This window comes from Leopardus geoffroyi, chromosome D2 (genome assembly GCF_018350155.1).
Source record: "Leopardus geoffroyi isolate Oge1 chromosome D2, O.geoffroyi_Oge1_pat1.0, whole genome shotgun sequence".
NCBI lineage: Eukaryota > Metazoa > Chordata > Mammalia > Carnivora > Felidae > Leopardus > Leopardus geoffroyi.
Genome location: NC_059334.1, coordinates 12,479,820 through 12,496,484, shown reverse-complemented (window position 1 = coordinate 12,496,484; position 16,665 = coordinate 12,479,820). Strand labels below are relative to the sequence as shown.

The window sequence follows — 16,665 nt, the reverse complement described above, 5'->3', positions numbered from 1 at the left end:
CCTTGAACATGACTTCCTGTTTTGGAAAAAAAAAAAAAAAAGACTGGTTGCTTACCAGTCTGATACTACAGTAACTACTATTGGGTTTCTCCTAGAATTTGAGTTTTACAAAATCTTAATTAAAATGGCAATGAGTTTATAAGTAGCATGACTGTGAAAACCACCGTTGTAAGAAATGTGACTAGATTTTTCTTCTATTCTTATTCACGGAGAACAGTATTATCTATTACTCTTTTTATTATTATTATTATTATTGGGGCGCCTGGGTGGCGCAGTCGGTTAAGCGTCCGACTTCAGCCAGGTCACGATCTTGCGGTCTGTGAGTTCGAGCCCCGCGTCAGGCTCTGGGCTGATGGCTCAGAGCCTGGAGCCTGTTTCCGATTCTGTGTCTCCCTCTCTCTCTGCCCCTCCCCCATTCATGCTCTGTCTCTCTCTGTCCCAAAAAAAATAAATAAACGTTGAAAAAAAAATTTATTATTATTATTATTTTAATTTGAGAGAGAGAGAGAGAGAGAGAGAGAGAGACCATGCAAGTGCGAATGCGGGAAAGGGGCAGAGGGAGAGAGAGAACCTTAAGCAGGCTCTTAGCACGGAGCCCAGCGGAGGGCTCAATCCCACCACCTGGGATCATGACCTGAGCCAAAATCAAGAGTTAGACAAGTTGGACGCTCAACCACCTGAGCCACCCAAGCGCCTGGAGAATAGTATTATTAGGCACATAATTTCTCATCTCCAAAGAAACACATCATCTTATACTGAATGTCCAGAAGTTTAAAAACTTATTCCAGGGGCGCCTGGGTGGCTCAGTCGCTTAAGCATCCGACTTCAGCTCGGGTCATGATCTCCCGGTTTGTGAGTTCGAGCCCTGCATCGGGCTCTGTGCTGTGCTGACAGCTCAGAGCCTGGAGCCTGCTTTGGATTCTGTGTCTCCTCTCTCTGCCCCTCCCGTGCTGATGCTCTGTCTCTCTCTGTCTCTCAATAATAAATAAATGTTAAATAAATAAATAAAAACTTATTCCAACATTTGTATTCAATAATATCTATGATTTAATAACTGATGGTATTTTTTTTTAAAAATGTTAATGTTTATTTTGAGAGAGAGAGAGAGAAAGAGAGCGAGCCTGAGTGGGGGGAGGGGCAGAGAGAGAGGGAGACACAGGATCCAAAGCAGGCCCCAGGCTCTGAGCTGTCAGCACAGAGCCTGACACGGGGCTAGGACTTGTGAACCATGAGATCATGACCTGAGCCGAAGTCAGACACTTAACCAACTGAGCTACCCAGGTGCCCCTGCCAGTATTTTTTTAAACATACCAATGGGGCCAGTATAATCATTAAACATATATGGTACTTTTCTCACTATAAATGTTTTTAGGGAAAGAAAACCCATATGAATCAATGTAGAGTCTAATTTATAGATTTCTTTTTAATTAATTAATTTTTAAATATAATTTATTGTCAAATTGGCTTCCATACAACACCCAGTGCTCATCCCAACAAGTGCCCTTCTCAATGCCCATCACCCATTTTCCCCCTGCCCCGTACCCTCATCAACCCTCAGTTTGTCCTCTGTATTTAAGAGTCTCTTGTGGTTTGCCTCCCTCCCTCTCTGTTTGTAACTATTATTTCCCCCCTCTCCTTCCCCTATGGTCTTCTGTTAAGTTTCTCAAGTTCCACATATGAGTGAAAAAAACATATCTGTCTTTCTCTGACTGACTTATTTCACTCAGCATAACACTCTCCAGTTCCATCCACATTGCTGCAAATGGCAGGATTTCATTCTTTCTCATTGCCAAGTAGTATTCCATTGTATATGTAAACCACATCTTCTTTTTTTTTTTTTTTTTAATTTTTTTTTTTCAACGTTTATTTATTTTTGGGACAGAGAGAGACAGAGCATGAACGGGGAGGGGCAGAGAGAGAGAGGGAGACACAGAATCGAAACCGGCTCCAGGCTCTGAGCCATCAGCCCAGAGCCTGACGCGGGGCTCGAACTCACAGACCGCGAGATGGTGACCTGGCTGAAGTCGGACGCTTAACCGACTGCGCCACCCAGGCGCCCCAAACCACATCTTCTTTATCCATTCATCAGCTGATGGACATGTAGGCTCTTTCCATAATTTGGCTATTGTTGAAAGCACTGCCAAAAATAGAACTACCCTATGACCCAGCAATAGCACTGCTAGGAATTTACCCAAGGGATACAGGAGTGCTAATTTATAGATTTCAAAGTAAATGTAATCTAATGAAGTCCAGAGTTGGACTCACAATGTTTAAGTAAATTTGAGGGTGTCCTATTTATTTAACAGAGGATTTTTTTTTATTTTTTTTTATTTAAAAAAAAATTTTTTTTTTTAACATTTATTTATTTTTGAGACAGAGACAGAGCATGAACGGGGGAGGGTCAGAGAGAGAGGGAGACACAGAATCGGAAGCAGGCTCCAGGCTCTGAGCCATCAGCCCAGAGCCCGACGCGGGGCTTGAACTCACGGACCGCGAGATCATGACCTGAGCCGAAGTCGGACGCTCAACCGACTGAGCCACCCAGGCGCCCCATCAGAGGATTTATCTGTAGTTAGCTTGAATTATTTCCATATGGTTAAAAAGTCTTCAAAATTTATTTTCTTAGGCAGATTCAGCATGTTTCACAAAACCTTTATTGTACTTCTAGTGTATTCCTACTGTATTCATGTTAACACTATTCCTTTACACAGTCCAAACCAGAGTGGTTCTGAATACTGTGGTTTTACCCTAAATCAATTGTGGAAATCTAGTGCTATTTCAGTGATCAGCATGTTTTTGAGATGAAACATATTGTTTAACTTGTGTTCTTATCAGGAACAAATGTGCAACTTCCTCCTCCCCTGATTTTAGAGATTTCAAGGGGTTCATTCTGTCAGGGTTCATGTGTCAGGCCTCTTTTATGAGAGCTTTTCTGGGAGAGCCTGCAGGCCCTAAACTCAGGACTAAGAGTGAGACTTATTTTATTAAAATATTTTTTCATTTCAGTATAGTTGACACATTAGTTTCCGGTACACATCATAGTGCAAAAGAGTAGGGGGGTTCCTCAAAAAATTAAACATGGAGATATCGTATGATCCAATAATTCCACTATTGGGTATTTCCCCGGAGAAAATGAAAACATGAATTTGAAAGTATCTATGCACTCTTATGTTTATTACAACATTGTTTATAATAGTCAAGATATGGGAGCAACCCACGTGTCCACTGACAGATGAATGGATAAGAAAGATGGTGTGTGTGTGTGTGTGTGTGTGTGTGTGTGTGTGTGTGAAGTAGAATATTACACAGCTATTAAAAAGGATGAGAGTCTACAGTTTGTGACAAAAGTGGGGCTTATTTTATATCACAGAGTTCCTGATATCTTGTAGAAACTGCTGACTTCCGTGTTCTGAAGGGAATGTGACTCTTCACATCTTGAGAGAAAATGTGTTTGGAAAAAGAATTCTGATTTTTGAACCACTATTCCCAGTGAGGGGAAATTGCACATAAATACATCATAAATCAGTCAAGCTTTTATCATCTTTTTTCTCTAGTATTACTGCTCTTGTCTCTTACTCAAAATATTTCATGGTGAATTTTAAGCTAAAGAGAAGTAAAGCAAACTCATTCTATTGTTACTGAATTTGAGGAATTTGAACAAAAGCGTAGATGATATTTGGGGACCTTTTAGAACAATTTGTTAACTAAATGTAGAAACAGTGGTTCCACTTGAAAACGTTAGGAAAAAATAAACAGATATGAGGGAATTCACTAAAATCAGAAGTAAAAATGTTTGCCCTAGCAGCGCCTGGGTGGCCCAGTCGGTTAAGTTGTCCAACTCTTGATTTTGGCTCAGGTCATGATCTGGGGTTTGTGAGCTCGAGCCCAGGGTCTGGTTCTACACTGACAGTGCAGAGTCTGCTTGGGATTCTCTCTCTCTCTCTCTCTCTCTCTCTCTCTCTCCCTCTCCCTCTCTCTCTGCCCCTCCCTGCCCCGTCTCCCGATGTGCTCTCTCTCAAGCGTTAAAAAAAAAAAAAAAAAAAAAATGTTTGCCTTAAAACTAGCAAGCCAATACGCTGTATTTTATATGATTTCTCTCCTCATTAGATTGACAGCATTTTGCTGGTAAGCTTCCTTGTTCTAACAGGAAACTAAACACCCCTACTGCCTGCATGAGTTTCTGTGTGCTGGTCCTGCTTAATCCATAAATTCATTCCCTCCCACTCAACCTGGACTGGGACTCTGTTGGGAACCTCCTGTTACAATACATACCCAAATCAACCCCTCTCCCCCAGCGTATGATTTGAATGCAAAGGTGACCACCCTGCAAATTTTATTTTTCTGTTGTGGAGGGCAGAGAGGAGAGAGATAATGACCACGGGAATGTCTGGGGTGCACCACTTCACAAAAGTAACTACTTAAGTTCAAGGTGTCATCCTGCTGGGGGAGCAACCATGTTTTTGCACAAACGCTGAGTTGGCAGTTATGACACTAGCCATTCTGAGGATCCGTGTGACTGAAATCACGTTTCCGTGACTTTCGGCCGGGGTGTGCATGAGAATTCTGTGGGGCGCCTGTGGAATGTCAGACCCTTGGGGCCCCTGAGATTCCAGTTAAGGAAGTCTGGCGTGGAGCCCAGGAATCTGCATTGTTAACAAGCCCCAGAGGTACTTCATTCACATGCCAGAATGCTGGGGACTATACTCAGGAACTCAAGCCAAGGCAAGATCTCTACTGCTCTCCTTTTGAAAGATACCATCTAGAATCTTAGTAAAAAACCATGCTTTTAGTTTAAATTTCTCAGAGAGGGGCCCCTGGGTAGCTCAGTCAGTTGAGCGTCCAGCTTCAGCTCAGGTCACGATCTCATGGGTCCTTGAGTTTGCGCCCGGTGTGGGGATCCCTACTGTCAGTGCAGAGCCGGGAGCCTGCTTCAGATCCCGTCTCCCTCTTTCTCTCTGCCCCTCCCCCATTCATGCTGTCTCTCTCAAAAATGAAGAAACATTTATTTTTAAAAATCTATAAGTATGGGCGCCTGGGTGGCTCAGTCGGTTAAGCCTCCGACTTCGGCTCAGGTCATGATCTCGCGGCCCGTGGGTTCGAGCCCCGCGTCAGGCTCTGTGCTGACAGCTCGGAGCCTGGAGCCTGTTTCAGATTCTGTGTCTCCCTCTTTCTCTGACCCTCCCCTGTGCATGCTCTCTCTCTGTCTCAAAAATAAATAAATGTTAAAAAAAAAAAAATTAAAAAAAAATCTATAAGTAAATAAATAATTGCATAAATTTCTCAGATAATTCTGTTAATGGGAAAGATTGTCCTTTAGCGGGAATTGTACAGGAGCAGTGAACGTAGTAGCACCTTGTTTGAACAAATCCAGCAGCCCGGCGCTCAACCGGTGAATGAATGTTAATGTGGAAAAGAGATGACTCAATCAATCCCTCATTCAGTCTTAGCTGTTGGACCCTGATAACTGATTCTTTATTTAAAGCTTTACACCTCTCAAAATCGACATAAACCTTTCCTTCATAACGTTCTGTATTTCTGTCAACTTTCAAGTTTAGCGTGCAGGAAGGAATTCCGCACAGATTAAAATCCGATGGACCCGAATCAGTTTGTCACACACCTGTGCCATCGTCACCACCATTGGGGAGCTGTGAAGCCAACACCTGTGTCAGACAACCCTAAGCATGGAGGTTCCTTTCCAAAGTGAATTCTTTGAAAGGTGTTAACACGTTTCACACGCATGTCAGGTGCCTTTGACGTGCGCTGGCCGTGGCCACTTAGACAAGAGAGCTGCCGCAGCTTTGGCTTTTAGGAGGGTGACCCATCAAGACAAGTAAAATCCCACTCTGCTAATCTGAAAGGCTTGGTAAAATGTCAGACAGATGAATGAGCACAGAGGAATTTGTTGTGATGTGAAGCAGAGGGAAATGTGTCCGGAGTGCCTCCTACTCACCCCCTGGGGAAGGGGGGGCATCCTGCCCTAGGGTTATGGGGATGGCCACGCCTGCCTGACACCGGACAGATGAGATTGACGTGAGTCACTTGTACTTACAGCCTGCGGGAGGGGGACACCGCAAGCCACACAGGGTCACATCCCACGGGGCTGCCCTTGGGAACAGAGTGAGCCACCGGGGGCTGTAGGTGGTAAGGGTGGGGGTAGTGAGAGGAGGTAGCGTCCCTGGCTCCCCAGGGAGGATGTGATCGGCTCACCTGAGTAATTCAGCGGGCTGGCGGGGAACTGAAACTCAGTACTCAGGGATAAGTAGGAACCGTGCCTGGTGCTCGGCTCAGGGGCCGATCACGGGGCAGCGTGCGGAAAGCTTTGCACCTCGGCCATTCGAGGCCCTCCTGATTTTTACCAGATGTCAAGGCAGTGCTAGTATTGAGTCTTAGTCTTAGATCTTATACCACAATTGACTCCATGATAACCTTGACTTCAATTTAAATCTTAGTGATGATTGGGACTTAGAGGGTAGGGAAGGGCCTCCCTAAAAAGCACACCAGACACTGGACCAGGAGAGGGTGGGCCATGTGGTATGGCACTGGTATAGTGAGGGCATGTCCCCAGAGAGCATGAATTTAGATAACCAATACCAGGGCACCTGGGTGGCACAGTCGGTTAAGTGTCCGACTTCGGCTCAGGTCATGATCTCGCGATTTGTGGGTTCAAGCCCCGCGTCAGGCTCTGTGCTGACAGCTCGGAGTCTGGAGCTGCTTCGGATTCTGTGTCTCCCTCCCTCTCTGTCCCTTCCCCACTTGGTCTCTGTCTCTCTCTCAAAAATAAATGAATATTTAAAAAAAAATTTTTTTTAGATAACCAATGCCTGTGGCAATAGTGACCCAAGGCAAGAGCTCTATTTGTTCTATAAAATAGGAATTCTGTGAGGAGCTCATCCTCCCTTTCGGTTTAACTGGTTGCCTAGAGAGTAGATGGAAATTCGGTTGAGTGGCTTCTTTTAGAGCCGGGCATTGTGTTCTGAGAAGTGAAATGAATATCTTGGTCACTAGCAGTAATGTCTGGAACTCCAAAGGGGATAGAGAATATTCTAGTGAGGCCTTACATTGTGGCCTTACTATGTGCAGAGATATCTGTTACCTTGATTTACATTCTCTTCATATGTGAGGCAAGAGATTCCCAGAGTTCTGTCCCAGAGTGGGCAAGTCTTGGGCAGTGGTCCAAGAGTTTGTATTTAAAAAAAAAAAGTGCCGACGGGGCCGCTTGTTGGCCAGGGCATCCAGCACTAAGATGACCACCTGAAGTTTGGCAGTCTTTTAACAGGGACGTGTTGACTGAGGGCTAGAAAGCATAACTATCCATGAACTCCATCATGTATGATGGTGTTGATATCACCTGTAAAATCTACAAATTCCCACTGTTGTTCGCTCAGTTGATCTGAAGGGGCTCCCCAGGTAACCAGGAAATGTCAGAAGGGTGACTTCTTCCAGCACCATGGCATCTGGCAAGAGCCTGAGGATAGTGGAGACCGTGCCCTCCTATGGGTGGAACATGCCATAAGGCCCATGTTTGTCTCCACTCAGTAGCAGTAAAGTCTCAGTAGCCATGTCAAGCTTGTACGGAGCTGCTTCTGTGACTCAAGGCATAATAGGCAGCAGGGTATGAAGGCTCACAGGTGCAGGGTCAGTGAGAGCCTCTGTTTCCAGAAGAGCCCAGTGTGCAGCCAGCAGTCGCTGCCCTAGTGGTGTATGGAGAGAAGGGTCTAGCAGGGCACTTTCATGCATCAGAAGCACGTAGACAGCATATGGCGGTCATGGGTGGTCCAGAGACTTCAGGAAGAATATGAGGAGGTTGTTTAAACCCTTATGGTGAAGGGGTCTCAGAGAATGCGTGTTGTAGGCTTTTGTTAGAGGGAGCCAGATTTACAGTGAAGCACTTTACAAGTAAGTGTGTCAGTGAGAACAAATAAACTATGGAAATGAGGAATACATTGCTTCCAGAACTCACCCCAAACTAGAAGATGTTGGACTTGTATTAACTTGCAGTAAGTACTGAGAGGGTCCATAACTCTTTGTTTTTTATTTTTTATTTTATTTCAGAGAAAGAGAGAACGAGCAGGGGATGGGCGGGGTGGTGAGAGGGAAAGAATGAGAGTGTGCCAAGCAGGCTCCACACTCAGCACAGAGCCTGACAAAGGGCTAGATCCTATGACCCTGGGACCATGACCTGAGCCAAAATCAAGAGTCAGAGGTTCAACCAGCTGAGCCACCCAGGTGTCCCTTAATGTTTTGTTTTTGTTTTTCTTATTTTGATAACACTTAAAAAAGTTTTTCTTTAGCATTTATTTATTTTTGAGAGACAGAGACAGAGCATGAATGAGAGAGGAGCAGAGAGAGAGGGAGACACAGAGTCTGCAGCAACTCCAGGCTCTGAGCTGTCTGCACAGAGCCGGACATAGGGCTCGAGCTCATGAACCGCGAGATCATGACATGAGCTGAAGTCAGACACTCAACAGACTGAGCCACCCAGGCGCCCCTATTTTTTTTAACTCTTTATTGACCATGTCAGAGATGGAGCAGCCCTTAACTTACCAACAGATTCTCAGGAATTTAACCAAGGTGGTAGGGCCGCACGCTGTGTGGGGGTCAGTGTCCTGTTCCCTTTCTGTGAGCTCTTTTATGGATGTTGTATGGCTTGGATGAACGTCAAATAGATATCCTCGGAGGAGGATGTCATCCATATTGGCATACCCACGATCCTGGAGAAGGTTGGGTGCAGTTAAGATCTTGCCTGCAAAGACCGTGTGCTAGGGCAACGCTGTTAGGTCCCCCATACGGAGCCCGGTCACCGTGTACGACTGCGTTTGGCAATGAAGGCACATGGCACCTGAGAGGTTGCTCAGATAGACACCGAGCAGAACATATTAGCCCTGTTGGTAATAGCCAGATATTTATTAGTGGCTGATGGGATGGAGTCAGTAAGTTAAAAAATACTGGGCATTGGGTCTGGCGCCTTAATGGATGGGGCCACCACATTAAGGCCGCAGTAATGTCCTGTGAGACACTGTTCATTGCCTTTCGGGTTTAAGAACAGGCCAAATTCAGCTGTTAATTGGAGAGGCAGCGGTTAATCCACCCTTCACTCAAATCGGGTCTTACATAGTAAGTTTTGATCTTTGAAGGTCCTGTTTAATTTACATCGGGCCATATTAGGTGCTTGCACTGAGAGGTCTGTAGGGTCCCATTTCGTTCAAATCAACTTCTAACTGTAAAGATTTAATTTAATAGTAATTTGTTGAGTCAGAGCCACCATGCCCACATGGGACAATCTAAGGCAATGGGTGCTGTGACCATGGGAAAATGAGGCAAAACAATAGTTCTTTTGGTTAGGATGAGTCATGCCCATTTGTCTTCTGTTTCACGTTCCAGAACTCTCTAGGGTTACGTGGGGACCTCGTGTTTACATTTAGTGGCGTCTCCAGGTGTAACTGTAATTGGAGCCCCGGGACTGATTAAGTCCCTGAGGGTTTGCCGGTTGGTGCATTTCAGCAGGTATTAAAGCTGATTCAGAACCGACGTTGTCAGGCACAGGGGTATCCAGCACTTGTTTACTGGTTGGCTCTGTAAATTATTTCAGTAAATGTTGGATTTCCCATTGGGTCAAACTGTGGACCTCTGCTTGCAGTCCTTTTTTTCCTTTCATCTCCTCCCCGGTGTCCCGTTTCTTTCCATTTTCTGTCCAGTTTTTTTCTTTCATTTCCGTCCCCTTTTCTTTTTTGCGTCACTGGATAAACTCTGGGTGCAGGTAGGTGGGGAAATCCTCCACCCCGCTCGTATTTCTGCATTTCCGCCTCCACAGAGCCTCAAATCAGTACCACGGGGTTGGGGCCTTCCTGGGCAGCGGTTGCTTTCATATGTTTCAGGACCCCGGGCTTGCGTCAGGGTCGAACTAACCCCTTGCCATGCCCCAGGGGTACCACGGGTTTCCCCGATAACTCCGAGGATCAGGATGTTCCTTGCAGCCAGGCAGAGGTGGCCGAGCAGCCCAGCAGGCAGTGGGCTGGAACTGAGCTCTGCTATGGCCCTGCCTTTTCTTTGTTTTTTGGGGCTTTCTCCCAGATTCCCTGAGAGTATTTCTACTTCTACCTGTATAAAGGGTCAGCACTCACTTTCTGTCTCTGATCGTTCATGGTGCAGACTTTCTGAGTGTTGACGGGGAGAGGCTTGGGAGGCTGACGGCCCACCTCGTAGGGAGCCATCTCTTCCTCCAGGGAATGCCAGTCAATCTGCTTGGGGTTGGGTCCACCTCCAGGAAGGTCGTATTGCTTATGGGTCTGGTATGGACCAGCGGGCCCATGACTGCAGGATCGGTCCTTTGGCTCCTGTAAGCGGCTGCGCGGGGCCCAGGCGCACTGGCTTATGGATGGGATGCTCAGAGCTGACCCACCAGACGTCAGTCGAACCCAACAGCACATCACACTGGGGCATAGTCAATAACAGTTTTCACCTTGGGGACGGGGACATTTTAGGTGGGAGGACAGGACAAACACCGAACAAAGACGACACACAGTGCTGCGTAGGCCAGAGTGCAAGTCGGCCAGCCCCAGGCAGCCTCAATTGTGGCGGGGAAGTTAGTTACATCTGACGAAGTGTCTTCCATAGCGGTTGGGCCATGCAGTTCACGAGGCCAGCTGCTTTGATCCCCTCCTGTTCACCCCAGCAGTGCGGGAGGGATCCTGCCCAGGGGTTACATGCCTGACACTGGACAGATGAGGTTGACATGAGTCACTTGTGCTCACAGCCTGGGGGAGGGGGACACCTCAAGCCACGCAGGGTCACATCCCACGAGGCTGCCCACGGGAACAGAGGGCACCAGCCACCAGCAGCTGTAGGTGGTAAGGGTAGTAGTAGCAAGAGGAGGTAGCGTCCCTGGTTCCCCAGGGACGGCTCGTCTGAGTAATTCAGTGGGCTGGCGGGGAACTGAAACTCAGTACTCAGGGTTAAGTAGGAACCGTGCCTGGTGCCCTCACCTGGTGCCCTCGCAGGCAGTGGTGGGGAGCCTGGGGCCTTATGCCTAGAAGCAGAGAGGGCAGGAGAACCGAGGTCCTCCCGATTTTACCAGATGTCAAAGCAGCACATAGCACTGAGTCCCAATCGCAGGCCTCACACGGCAGAGCGTGCCCTTTCTTTATCAAGCTTTGTCTCTTTTCCCCCCCAGCTGAGGAATGTGATCCAATCACTTTGAACGGCCCAACAAATTCTGATGCGCCACATGAGGTAAGAATCGTTTTGGTTCTATTTTCACCCTTAGGTACCTGCTAATCCAACTGGAAGGTCTTAGAGATTCTCTTCCAGAGCTTTGAAAATAAGGAAGAGGATTTCTAGGTAATAAAATAAGTCTGGAAATGATCTTGAAGCATCCCAGTTGTATGGGATATTGACAAAACGTCTCTTGCTTTCAGTAGCTATGGTACCTTTAATCCGTCCTTTGAAATGAATATTTATCTATATGCTAAACACAGACCATCAATGTTTATTAAGCCGCAACAAAACCGGATAGTCCTATGCCATTTTTGTACTGCTTTTATGAAACTTTTCTCACATATGAGAAGTCAAACTTCACATTGTTTTTATGATCTTTTTCCAAAAAGCAAATCCATGCGTTGTTTTCTGATTGTAAAAGAATGTTCTTTTAAACCCCAGACAGGACAAAAATGTACCCCCAAAATTGAGAATTGCCTGTCATTCCATTGTTCACCTCTTGAGGTACCTCCTTCCAGAAGCTTCCTTGGGTCACCGTGTGTTTCAGTCACTTCTGGTACTGTCCAGTCCATTTCTTCCCACTCGCTCACAGCTTCTTAGCCAAATTGCATAATGCTTCACATCTGCTGAGCTATATTTAGAGTGTCAAATGTCTCAAAAAGCCTGTCTTGCCTCACGGTGGACTGGTTCGGTCCTGCCCGTTCCATAACACCGAGTTAATTTTTAGCAAGACAAATTGGAGGTTTTGTTTAGGCTTGCTTGTCAAACATCAGCCTGTCATACGTTATTAATAGTGATACTCCTGGAGAGTCAAATCACTTTTGCAATAAAGCAAAGTTACACAGTAGTTGATAAAACAGTCAATTTTAATTGTATACATCTCTCTTGAAAGTTGTCAGTGACGCCGCTTTTAACTCTGGTTTGGGGCTTTTCAGTCACCCACTGTGAATATCATATACTTATTTAATTTTTTGTAATTTTTAAATGTTTATTTTTGAAGGAGAGAAAGAGAGTGTGAGTGGGGGAGGGGCAGAGAGAGAGGGAGACACAGAATCGAAGCAGGCTCCAGGCTCTGAGCCGTCAGCCCAGAGCCCGACGCGGGGCTCGAACTCACGGACCGCGAGATCGTGACCTGAGCTGAAGTCGGACGCTTAACCGACTGAGCCACCCAGGCACCCCTCACTTTCTTATTAATTAATCCTCAGCAGTTTCCTTGGAATTACAATCTAAGGATTGATTTTGGCACTGACTGCCTTTAAACAACTTGAGTAAACCCAAACTATGAAATTTTCTTTTCTTGCACTCCTTAATTTGTTTGGCAAAGTTTTGCTCCTCACACGTTTTGTAACATGATACAGACTCCCATGAAGATACAAGAATGTTGTTTGTTTAGCTCGATTTTAGGGATTTTCCAAAACCAGTTAAGATTAGGTACCAAATATACCTTAGGACGCTGTGCAATAATTTTTTTTTTTTTTTAATTTTAGTGCCATAGATCTGGCTGTTTGAAGTAAAGACAATACTAAAAGATGAAAAAATAAAAATTAAAAAAATTTTTAAAAAGATGAAAAATAGATTTATCAACAAATAAAACAGGAAGAAGCCTATTTGAGGTTTTTTTTTCAGTTCCGTTTTAAAAGAGAATGTCTTCTATTCCTGTGAAAAGTAGGACACTACCTTGCTGCTTCAGTTAGTTATTTCTTTGCGTAATCTATAGGATTTGTTCTAACTGCTAGATATCCAGAAGGATTCTTTGAAACCAACTTGGCAGACAGAACAAAGGAAACTCACTAGAGGAGAAACATTTAAAAAAAACAAACAAAAACCCCCACCATCCATTTTCTAGAGCTCAGACCTTAAATTTTTTTTTATGTTTATTCATTTTTTGAGAGAGACAGAGAGAGACAGAGCACAAGCGGGGGAGGGGCAGAGAGAAAGGGAGACACAGAATCCGAAGCAGGCTCCAGGCTCTGAGCTGTCAGCACAGAGCCCGACGTGGGGCTCGAACTCACAGACTGCAAGATCATGACCTGAGCCGTAGTGGGACGCTCAACCGACTGAGCCACCCAGGCACCCCTCTAGAGCTCAGACGTTAAAGGCAAGCTGAAAATATGCTCTTTAGAATATTTAACACTTGATATGTTCATGATTTTTATCATTTTAAGACTAAAACTCACTCTAGCAAGAGTGCCTCCTTTGAATGATGCAGAGGGAAAACGCTGTAGTGTCCTGGTACGCAAGATCAAACTCTGACATCTCAGACAAAATTTCATAATAAAGAATCCTTTATTTTAGGAACTTAAAATCAATACCCTATCTACTAGATCCTGTCCTACTACTTCAGTTTATCAAAAGTTGCATTTGCTGAGCACACACTTGGAGCCCAGATCTGGACTGGGTGTTCTTGGGTGTAAGAAAAAATGGGAGGGGAACGGACAAGGGAAGACCGCAGCAGGGCTTACGGACTTGCTGGAGAAGCAGCGTGCACACAACATTAGATTCTGGATGTGGGGATGCTTCACAGGGTTTAAAATTTTCCATGGAACGAGGGGCACATGGGTGGCTCAGTCAGTTGAGTGGCTGACTTCGGCTCAGGTCATGATCTCATGGCTCAAAGGCTCGTGAGTTTGAGCCCCGTGTTGGGCTCTTTGCTGACAGCTTAGAGCCTGGAGGCTGCTTCCCATTCTGTGTCTCCCTCTCTCTCTGCCCCTCCTCTGCTCACGTTCTTTCTGTCTCTCTCTCAAAAAATAAATAAATGTAAAAAAATCTTTTTTTAATATCCATGGAACTTTATGTTCAAGAAAACATTCCCCAGAACCTTTACGAAACAATAAAGTTTCAACTACTTTAGCTACCTGCACAAACATATAGCAAATGATAGTTAAAGCAAAATTTGTTCCAGTTGATAACCAACGATATCCATGCCAAGAGGAGGCTGAAGTAATAATAAAAATAATAAATATCAGGATGCTAACTTGGAATTCGAGGTTATGGAAAGAATGACATTTTCCTCTATGTTATTTGGTTTTACCAAACTAAAGAGTTTATTTTTCTTTCTTTCTTTCTTCCTCTTTCTTTCTCTCTTTTTCTTTCTTTTTTCTTTAAGTTTTAGAAACCATGTGAAAGTACTCATTTATTTAGCTGTGATGAAAGTATCATGCTAACATGCAATGTTAATAATAAAGGAAATTGAATGTAGGGCATATAGGACCTGTCTTTACCATCTTCTCAAGTTATATGTAATTCCAAAACTATTCTAAAATAAAAATGTATTTTAAAAACCACACTAAGTAAAATTTAGAATGTAGAAAAATGAAAAAACTCATTCACAATTCCACTGCTCTGATATAACCATTGTTTGACATTTGGATGTATTCCCTTGTACATTTTTTTATATGAATAATTGTCAAAACTGTCAGTGAGATTTGCTTTTCTTATGTAATGTTATCTCACAAACATTTTTTAAGTTTATTCATTTATTTTGAGAGAGAGGGGTGGCGGGGAGGGAGAGAGAATGCCAAGCAGGCTCCACACTGTCTGCCTGATGCGGGGCTCGAACTCACGAACCGTGAGATCATGACCTGAGCCGAAGTTGGACACTCAACCAACTGAACCACCCAGGCGCCCCTATTTCACAAACATTTTATCCAGTTTGCTACATGGCTTTGCCATCAGTTTGAATGGGTCCATGGTATGACCATCTCTAACACAGAAGTAGATTCTAGGATGTGTGTCTGAGGGCAGGGCAAGGGCCTCCCCCTGCTATGAGGAATGGTATATGTCAGTGCTCTGACAAAAGAGCCCCTGACGAACGCTTTGTCTGGAGCTGAAGTATTAGGAGATCCTAGGTGATAAGACTGAGGGATATGTTGGAGCCAGGGCCCCAGAGCCTTGAATGCCAGACACAGGTTGATAGAAATTATTGGGGGTTGTAAGTCGTGGCCATATGACCATACGGGATCCCAGGGGGACTGGAGAGAAGATGGGGGTAAATTTTAAGCCTGTGACTGGGAGATGTTTCTACCAAGAATGTAAATAGAGAATTCGGATAGAAGATAAGATTCATGTGTTGCTGGGATTAAGTTCCACTTGTGGGTTGGGGATAAAGGAGATAAACGTTTGTAGAGTGAGGGGTATGTGAGATTTGTGGCAATGCCTGGTAAGTGCTAGAAAACGCAGCACTAGGTACTGATTTAGGACTCGTGCATCAGGACATTACAGTTGAAGCCTCAGGAGCGGACGAGACTGCCAAGGAGAGAGTCCTTGTAGAAAAGCAAAGAGAGGAGCCAAGGGTGGAAGTTGTGGAACACCTCGCTTTAGAGGCCAGCGGAAGAAAAGAGCTCAGAAGCAGAAACCAGTCATCGGGACAAAAACGTGATTGCCAGTCTTAAAGAGTGAGCAGGTGACAAGAAAGTTCATGCAGTCCTGTCAAATTGCTTAAGGTGGCAAGGAAAAGTAGTAAATTGTTGTTGGAGAGTGTTAGAAAATATGGGGAAAAAAAGGCTTCTTTTTTCTCAAGATGGGAAACATCAAATTTTAAAGGATAAGGTATTATCGAGGAGCAGAGAGATTAAAACCAGGAGGAGGAGAAGTGTAATAATTAGTGGGATTTGTTTTCCCTGTGGAAGGTAGAGAGGATTAACGTTCTTAGCAAATACTTATTGATAATACGGTTGAAAATGTTCTGTGGGGAACATGCAACACATTGATTTCCCTCAAGGAATGTGTTATCTGGTAGGGAAGATGAGGTATAGGCACACAGGTGTTCGATAAATAGAGGCGCGGATAGATGAGTTAACATTTTAAAAGTAAGAACCTCGGCTCTTTCATAGGCCAAAAAGGCGAGATAGGTAAAGATACAGACATTCTTTTTAATGTTTGTTGTTGTTGTTGTTGTTTAAGAGAGTTAGTGAAAGTGGGGGAGAGGGGCAGAGGGGAAGAGAGACAGAATCTTTTTATAAAAAAATATTTATTTTGAGAGAGAGAGAGAGAGCGAGCGAGCATGTACGCTTGATCAGGGGAGAGGGGCAGAGGGAGAAAGAGAATCCCAAGCAGGCTCCATGCTCAGCACAGAGCCCGATGAGGGGCATGATCCTACCACCCTGGGATCATGACGTGAGCTGAAATCAAGAGTCCAAAGCTCAACCGACTGAGCCAACCAGATGCCGCACAAACATTCTTTTTATACATAAAGACTCTAGAAGCTGAGATAGCTGATGCCAGATTTGAGTTGGGTCTTGAATGGCAACACTTAAATGGGGCAGGAAGGGAGGAAATCTAGCAGAGATTAGGGGGTTAAAGGGTTTATTCTGTCCATACAGCAGGGAGGCCACAGGCCATCATGAACAAGGCAGTAGCATGGTAGTGTTTGATAAATAAGAAATGGATTGCAAGAGCTTAGATGATGCCACATCCATCCACCCACTTAGCCATCCAGCCAGCCATCCACCC

At 44.9% G+C, this 16,665-nt stretch overlaps 1 protein-coding gene across 7 annotated transcripts in view; it reads left to right on the top strand.

Annotated features, from left to right (window-relative positions):
• EDARADD (EDAR associated death domain) overlaps window positions 1-16,665 on the top strand; it is a 96,489-nt gene that overhangs the window by 42,648 nt on the left and 37,176 nt on the right. For all 7 annotated transcript variants that reach the window (XM_045437263.1, XM_045437266.1, XM_045437264.1 and 4 more), the window contains one exon: window positions 11,171-11,229. In XM_045437263.1, coding sequence (XP_045293219.1) covers window positions 11,171-11,229 — 59 coding nt within the window. The remainder of the gene's footprint in view (window positions 1-11,170; window positions 11,230-16,665) is intronic.